Source organism: Asparagus officinalis, chromosome 5 (assembly GCF_001876935.1).
Source record: "Asparagus officinalis chromosome 5, Aspof.V1, whole genome shotgun sequence".
NCBI classification, from domain to species: domain Eukaryota; kingdom Viridiplantae; phylum Streptophyta; class Magnoliopsida; order Asparagales; family Asparagaceae; genus Asparagus; species Asparagus officinalis.
The window spans coordinates 119,263,574-119,272,898 of NC_033798.1; the positions used below are offsets into that span (position 1 = coordinate 119,263,574).

The following is a 9,325-nucleotide window of genomic DNA, read 5'->3' on the forward strand; positions in this document are numbered from 1 at the left end:
CTCTATTAAAATGATCAGCCATCGAATACCAAACTTTTAGTGAAGACACAAGGCAATTAAGCACAGAAGATTAAGTCTAATATTTAAACCTTCATGTGAAGAATTATTTCATTGTACTTTTTTTTATTAAATCAAATAAATTTACAATAATTTGTTACAAAGTCAGACATCAAACATAATCACAATAGTAAATAATTAAGGACTCCTTAAACTTAGGCATCCTTCATACTTGAACATGGAGTTATTTATTTAGCAAGAGACAGGCTTGACATTGCTTGAGACCACTTTAACATTCTCACAAGTAGCGGTCTCCTTCAATGCTTTGTCATTGCCAATATACTGAAGTTGGATGTTCTTGAGCTCCAATCCTTCACATGGATGAGTCTTGCTGCACCTCAACTTGATTACCTCTGCAGAGGATGATGTTCCTCTTATGTTGTTGAACTTAATATCCTTAATCTGAACTCTAGATGGCTCCTGCGATAAAATTAGCAAAGCATTAAATCCAGTTGATCATCTAAATTATGGAGATGTAGCACTTATCAATGAGGTGTGCCTGCAATTAGCACACACTTGAAATCATTTATAGAAATTAATACAAGGAAAAGCTTCACAAAACCCATGAACCTTTTAGGTGGTTTTAACAAAATTCATAAACTTTATAGTTCAGAGGAAACCATTGATCTGAATTGTTGAAAATTATCATAAATTAATGACATTAACTTGACAGATAAAAGTCTAAAACATCATGATTACTCTCCATGCGTCTATCATAAACCTAAAAAGGATAATATAGTAGGTATTAAGCATGTACATATAAAACTATTGAAAACACGTCAGCTGTGAAACGCGTGACATTTTACACTAACTGCTGTCAGTCATCATATATCTAGGAAACAAGTTCAATTTGGTTTTATTGTACTTTATAAATTAAGCTCGATCAGGGGTTTCATGCAAAACATTCAAAGTGTGAAATTTACCCTATATATATGCAAAACATACAAATGTAGTGCTTCTAATTATTTGCTCCATATATACATAATCTTGATTACGAACGTACCGATTCCACACAAGAAGCATATGGACAATACTCCTGATCGATAATAATCGGATTCATCACATTCTCCATCACAACATCATCGAACGTGAAACCCGAAACCATCATGGGTTCAACATTCTTAGCATCCTTCTTGCCCTGCCAAGTCTTGATCCTGATCCCGTTTGCAGTCCCACTCAGCTTAGAGTTCCTCACATTGAACCCCACGACATCCCCCTTATCCTCATCCTTGCCCAAACTGCCGACGCTGATGCCGTGGCCGGGCCCGCACGTGACTCCAGATACGGTCACGTTGGTTGTGCCCGACCCGACGGAGACGCAGTCATCTCCGGTGCCGATGGTGGAGTTGGTGATGATGATGTTAGAGGAGGCGCCCATGTGGATCCCATCGGTGTTGGGGCTGTCGCCGGGGGCGGTTATCGTGATGGAGTGGATGTCGATGTTGCTGCAGCCGAACATGTTCACGTGGAAGAACTTGCTGTTGAGGGAGGTGATGCCGGTTATGGCTGAGTTTGTGACAAAGCTCAGCGACATTGTCTGTTGAAACGGTGAACGATTTAATTTGTTCAGTTGAACAAAGCGCATCAAGCAAATGCTTAATTAATTAATAAAAAAAGTTAGTTATATATACAGGTGAGCTAGACCACGGATCAACTCAAACTACTTTTATACTATCAGAAATGAGAGTGTGGGGTCCTTAGCGACTTGATCATCCAATTTCGATAGCAATTCAAGAGGATGGATCCCACACTTTTGTCTAATGGAGTTCAAAAGTAGTGTGAGATATATAGGTCGATCAGTATTAACCCCCAGAATTAACAACGTGCCACAAGAATAATAACTTCTTGGTTATTATAAAGATGCTTGGGGATCAATGCATTGATCCAAGTGTCAATGTTCATTTGGTGAACCATTAATGTTATGGGCTTAGATCATTAATGGATATACTTTTTCTTTTCTTTTTTTTAATGGAATTAATGGATACTTTTTGTACCACAACCATGCAACACCGATACCATCTAAATATAGTTTTACCCTTGTGTACCTTACAATGCATTGTTTCTCTAGTTAGGTTAAGACTTTAGATGTTTTGTGTGGATTATATGACAAGAAATTTCGCTTCCACCCTTTATTTTAATTAGAAAAGACTAAAGTGTTCTTGAAATGAGGGTAAAAAAATTAAATTTGTTTAATATTCAAAGGATGTGAAAATGCTAATAAAACAGTTTAGAGGATATAAATTGCTATGAAAATTTTAGCTGCAATTAACCCCTGATAAATATTTAAAAGATCAAAATTTACCATTGGAAGAAGCTTGCACTTCCAATTGTCTGGGCAATTATTGTGGGGCCAAGCGGTGGTCCCCTGTCCATCGAGCTTGCCACGACCACTAATCGTGAGCCCATCGATGTACTGAAACTCAAGCCAATTGCTCGTGTACCGGTTGAGATTTGTATCAGCGAGCAAATTTCCATCTAATTGGATCGTAATGGGTCCTTTACATTTTCCCTTGAACAAAACCGGCCCAACTAAGTAGTCACCGAAAGGAATAGTTATTTGTGCGCTTCCTTCAGCTGCGCATGCATCATCCCAAGCTTTTTGCAAAGCCTACAAGTATGCGAACAGAAAAATTTGTTAATCACAACTAAAAAGTTTTAACTTGTTTTGATGAGGAATATTTCTTTAAAAAAATTTATAATGCATAATATGGCGAATGCAAGTCCTATCAAAACCGTCCACACACAAGTTAATCGTTCTAATCTATACAAAAGAGTATATTGAAATCTTCAAATTGTTAGTCTATTTCTTTCTGAATGGAACATAATAACGCACACGAATTCGGACTATTCTAATAAGATATGGCGTTTTGATATAACTCACCTTCGGTTTAGCTGCTAATTGCATGATTTTGTTGCTAATGTAAAGGATAGTTTGTTCGTTGGAGGAAGCTCAATTTTGGCTTTTTCCTTAGGTTTATTTTGTTGGATGCTTGAAATTAGAGCTGCTAGATTCAGCATAAACTGATAAGATAACTTCATATAATCACTTGTTCCTGTATTTTTCTTTAACTGTGAGCTTTAAGGCGATCTCTGCGTATCTATCTTTCTTTGAGTTAAGAGTTGCTTTGGTATAATAATTATAGAATTGCAGCCATTAAAGCACTAAAGTCTTAGTTCAGTTTATATTATTTTCCGTTTATTTACAGACGGAGATAATTTGTTTAGTTTTGGTTTAGTTTGCTTCATATGAGAAATGATCTGCGTTGTGTGTTCTTTAGCTTTTCATGTTTCACTTTATTTTAACGTGTTGACCTTGATACATAAGCTTTTGGCATTGTGCAAATGGCATATGCGAATGGTGTTTCAACACATTACCTCAAACAACTAGGCTTGGAAGTTGTGTTTACTCTAACTGGTGTGAAGTATTTGCACAAGAAAGCTTCAGAATATGACATCGGGATCTATTTTAAGCAAATGGTCATGGAACGATTCTATTTTCAGAAGATTTTATATCTATCCTACATGATGTGGAGAAAGAGCTTGCTTCTTTCAGTTTTATTTGATTGTATAATGGTCTACTAAGAGCATACATCTCCTGATTCTAGTCATATTTAATTCCAACTTGCATGCATTTCTGTATGCACTATATTCTGTATGCACTATATTACTTCAAACAACTATATTTTGTATGCACTATTTTTAAATTTTAACCTTACAAATAGGCGTTTAATAATTATTTTTTCTCTATTATCCTTGTAGTTCCAAACATTGCGTGCAATGGTCCAAACAAATCCACAGATTTTATAGGTCTGTATCTCTCTCTACAAGAGAGGACTTGACTGATCTTGCAAATTTAGTGTTCCACTACAAAGTGTTTCTCTTTGTGCAGCCAATGCTTCAAGAACTAAGCAAGCAGAATCCAGCATCATGCAGAATTTCTTCAGTTAATAAATGGATGTGAACTTGTGAAAATAGCTCTTATAAATATATTTTGAAAGCTTAACTGCTTAAACAATGTACTCTAATTCTTATTCATATATTTTGAAATTCTTTGCATGGAGTATTCTGACCTTTAAACTTTGAAACATGCATCTACATTTAGTATCCTCTAGCTTGTCGGTCAAATTGAATTTTCTAGGATCTTAAATCTCTCTCGTCTCAGAAATAAATACGAGTCGTTCTGGTAATGTGAAGTGTCCGCCTGGCTGAACAGGAAGCCATAGCATAGAAAGGGTATGTCACTCGAGCTTTAATGTTATACCTTGTCATGTTTAGTGTTGTCTGCTTTGTTTCTGATGTGCTTTATTCTTCAGTTGGAAGCAATGGGCTTTGATCGTGGGCATGTCATCGAAGCATTTTTAGCCTGTGATAGGAATGAGGAGTTGACTGCAAATTATTTGTTAGAACATGCTGGTGATTAAGAGTGAAGGTGAGTCTGCTGCCTGCATTCTTCCGGTTTTTGCTCCTCTACTGTTTTAGCTTTTTATTCTCAAACTGACAAATAGTTTTAATCTTTGTTTGTGTTTAAAGGATTTGGACCAAGGGCATTGATGGGTTCTGAAGAGATAAAGCAAGCACTCTTTAGGAATGCAGACTATGAGGGGAGATGCTTGTGAATAGAATCTCTGAATTGGAAGCGGATTAGTTGTACTGTTAAGAGGGAAAAAATAACTTTTAAAGTATGCTTTATATGTATATTGAATAAGTATTGGAAGTTCAATGTTGTAATTGTTTGTTTTATTAATATGTTTTTTATTTTTATACAATTATTTTTGTCTTTGAATGAATATTTTTGTGTTCATGTTATGTTTTCTTAAATAATTTATGTGATACATATGAACGTGATTGAATATGAAAGCAAAAACCTAAATGATATATGGAATAGGATTTTATATATTAAAAAAAATAAAAAACATCCTAGACGGAAATTCCGTCTAGGATGATCACCCTAGACGGAAATCCCTAGACGGAAATCCCGTGTAGAATGTTTTGAATATCCTACACGGAAATTCCGTCTAGGAAAAAATTCCGTCTAGGATGAGTTTCCTAGACGGAAATGTCGTCTAGTATACCCAAAACATCCTAGACGGAATTTTCGTCTAGGATGTTCCGTTTAGGATTATCCTAAACGGTTTTAAGTTCCGTCTAGGATGTATCCTAAACGGAATTTTCATCTAGAATGCTGCATCCTAGAGGGAAACTTATTAGACGCACATTGTAGACGGAATTCGGCCTAGGATAATCATCCTAGACGGAAATCTGATTTTCCTAGACGAAAATTTCCGTCTAGAATGACTCATTTTTTACTTGTGAATTGAAATGTAAACCTAAATAAAATTATTAAACGCTAAATTTACAAATATCTACAAAATGAATGGTGTATATGCAAAAACTAAATAAATTAATAAGACAAATAATGTTTACCCCAAAGGTCGAACCCGGGAACAACGTAAACCCACAAATCTACATAATGTGGATGAGATATTTACAAAAAATCTACTAAACAAATTAAAGAGACAAAAATCATTCTAAAAATTATAAAAAAAGAAAAAATAAGGAAAACAAAAATCATACTCTCTTTAAAAGCATGAGTTTGGGAAAAGCTTTCCATATTCAAAATTATACTGTGCTACTTTAAATATTAAATTTAAATTATAATTTATCTTAATCGTACTTATATCTTATACTAATATCCCATGAACTATCTATAGGTCAACAATTTAAATAAGATTAATAAAATATATGAAACAACTCTGTAGTATCAGCTTATTACATAAAGTATTAAAAAAAGTTTTAAAAATTAGATAAAATACTCTCAAAAGTTTAAAATATACAAATAAAAAGCTAAAAATTTAGAACTTGTCAAAGAAAAGAATAATTGTGTGTTGTTATTTCATTAAGATATATAAATATAACTTATAATTTAAGGTTTACTATCCTTTTTCAGAATCTAAAAATAGTCAAGTTGATACTGGTAAAAATAGTAATAATAACAGATTAAAAATATCCAGTGAAAGAATAAAATTTAAAAAATATAATAGATTAAAAATTAATGTTATTGTATAAATTAAAGTAACTGTATATAATTTTACCAATATGTTAGAGCGCAAAAATACATAAGTATCATTAATTGATAGAAGACTAAATCGCAAAAAACTAATAAAATATTATAATATAATAGCTTAACTTTAATTGATTGTAATCTATAAATATTGATCTCTAATGGTAATTATATTTATAGGGTAAGAAATTATAAAGATTTATGTATGTAGGACTATTAGAAAATTTAGAGATATCATTCAAAAGAATCAAGCGGTTTTTATTTTAAATGACATTCAGAATGTCAATGAATCACTTCAATTAACACTAGCATAAGCTATATTTATCAAAGAAATACTGATTGAATACCCCCTGAAGAATATATTGAATAACTTTGTTCAAATCAAAGAAACAATCTTAATGGAAGATAAAAGAAAAATTACCATGTCATGACTCTGCGTAAACAAAAAATATAAAATCGTCATTTTTCTTTTTCTTATATAGTGTCATGACCCAGTTTGTGACTTTATTTAGGGGTATGACTACTAACGAATGATCAATTCTTAAAGACACAATCAAAGATAATGACAATCAAAGATAATGATTTAATAGCACTATTAGAATTCAAGATCTCTAAATATGATGGTAGTATGTTTCATTACTAAAATTCTTATTAAATACCACTAAGTATAAAATTCACCTTATATATGTCTCAAATTTATAGAGGAGATATGTATGTGATCGTAAATTGTGTCACTAATATATATCAATCCAAATATACAACTTACTGAAGAAATAAGAGATTAGTAAGCAAACCAAGCAAACATCCATATAACACTGTAAAGAAAAAATATTACATTTTAAAATAAATATGCAGCATTCTTTTAGAGTAATCTGCCAAGACAAAAACATCTCTATTAAGGCTCTTTATAAATACAGTGAAAATTCAAATTACTAATATATACAACTATTATAATATTAGAAAGAGGTATGATCTTAGAAAACCTACTCCAAAATTCATACAATTAAAATCTAAGAACAATTTACCAATATATAGACACACTATCACACCTTTAAGGTAATGATAACTACCATTTATAATAGAGTTGAGCAGTGGTTCTATGTTTGTAAATGATGTAACAAGAAAGTGCATAGAGATGTTAATAATAAGTGTTCAGATGATAAATATTGTAGAATCATCGATAATGTAGTACCAAGGTTAAGTGATATTTTTTCTTCATGAAATAAATATATCAAATTAAATATTAATATTATAATCTAAAGTAAATTAATAATAAAAAATATAATGTATTTAATTCAGATCCTCAAGGAAAATGATTCAGATAGGGCAAATGTAACATTATGACACAGCAGAAATTATTATTGGATGCACGACAGAAAAATTCATTGCAGAGAAAAAAGAGATAGCTCCTAACCTTATTTAAGTAATAAATTAAAAGCACAAAAATTTTAATATATATGAAATTAACATTTATTCTTATTGATATAGGAAAAAATTAAAGTCCATATTATCAGAAGTTTGTGTTGAACATAAGAAATATGTTCAACTTCTTTGTGAATTTAGACGAGAAGACAAAAGATGAATGGGCTCAAGGAAAGAAAATATGCTCTAGTCTCATATCACAATCGATGTAGATGATGAAGACACTACTCTAGAATTGCCTAGGAAAAGATAAAGATGAAGAATAATTGATCTTGGCTCAATAAAAAAAATAGAAACAACAAAAGATAATATTTTGTGAATTGTTATAGAATAGTTTTTTTTTTAGTAAAATTAGGAATCTTTAGAAGAGATTTTCATAAACTATTTTTTTTGCTTTCATATGCATATGTGGATATTTTTATCATATAAAAGTGTACTAGAGTTAGCATTAATATTCAGTTTAAGATTTTTTCATTAACTATTTTCTATCATTTTAGCCCACTTTAAATCAATCATCTTGACTCGTTGCCTTTATTATTCATCTTCCTTTTATAATGTTATTATTTTAAGTGTTTTCACTTTTATAACACTATACTTTCTCAGGTCAAGCTCGGTTTCATAACGATCCAAATAAAATAAAAAATTAAATTGGCTTTAGATTATATTTATCTCCTGACAATTCAACTATCAGCATAAAAATTTTAACTGGGTATAGTTTATTTAAACATGTTATTGTAATTCACCATCTAAAAGCAAAGAATTCGAGAAACTATTTTCATAGGCCCATAAGAGCTATGGCCCAAACCAACTTAGCGGCCCAAAGCCCAGCCAAGAATGAATTTAATGACCCGCCGAGCGACGAGTCATCTTTACCGACACGAAGTGCGGGATCAGGCGACGCCTCATAATCAAGACGACTCCTCAAATATTTGGCTCAACCATCTACTCAGTTGTCTCCTCGGCCAGAAGTTCACTCGACTGTTGTAAGGACCATAAAATTTAATACTAATTAAAATAATTTTTTGGTATATTAAAATATTTAATTATGATTTTTAAAAGAGTAATTGTTTTTTTCTCGATTTTCTAGAAATTTTCTATAATTTAAAATCTAAGTTTTATATTTATTTAAATAATTTTAATATTTATAAATTAATTTCGGTGAAAATTTCTAGAATTAACCTATTACATTATTAATACTATTACATATTATTTTTAAATAATATGTTGTATTATTATTATTATTACATATTATTTCATATGATACGTTGTATTATTAATTACGTATTATTTATATAATTTATTATATTATTTCTTCTGTTGTATATTATCTGTTGTATTAGTACAACTGGTATATTTTATTGTGTAGATAATTATTCCATAATAATTTAATTTTTAAAATAAGTAATTTATGTTTTATTAATTATTCTTATTTAATTGTATAATTTATATTATTATTTCTTCAGTTGTGTATCAATGGTTGTATTAATACAACCAGTACATTTTTATTTGTAGATAATTATTCTGTAATTATTTTGATTTTTAAGTACCCGTAATTATTTATTTTACTTATTTTTTATTATTTCTTCAGTTGTGTATCAATGGTTGTATTAATACAACCAGTACATTTTTATTTGTAGATAATTATTCTGTAATTATTTTGATTTTTAAGTACCCGTAATTATTTATTTTACTTATTTTTGTCCAGTACATTTTTATTTGTAGATAATTATTCTGTAATTATTTTGATTTTTAAGTACCCGTAATTATTTATTTTACTTATTTTTG

General features: G+C 30.8%; 1 protein-coding gene and 1 long non-coding RNA gene across 2 annotated transcripts; one reads left to right on the top strand and one right to left on the bottom strand.

Annotated features, from left to right (window-relative positions):
* On the bottom strand, nucleotides 81-2,689 carry LOC109840935 (polygalacturonase-like). The gene is made up of 3 exons (XM_020409768.1): nucleotides 2,360-2,689; nucleotides 1,061-1,594; nucleotides 81-477 (listed from the first exon to the last, which is right to left on the bottom strand). The coding sequence occupies exons 1-3, from the start codon at nucleotides 2,360-2,362 to the stop codon at nucleotides 250-252; spliced, it is 765 nt and encodes a 254-aa protein (XP_020265357.1). The 5' UTR covers nucleotides 2,363-2,689; the 3' UTR covers nucleotides 81-249.
* Nucleotides 2,952-4,796, top strand: LOC109840936. Its single transcript, XR_002247092.1, has 3 exons — nucleotides 2,952-4,290; nucleotides 4,371-4,486; nucleotides 4,588-4,796. It is a non-coding gene; the product is annotated as an uncharacterized LOC109840936 (long non-coding RNA).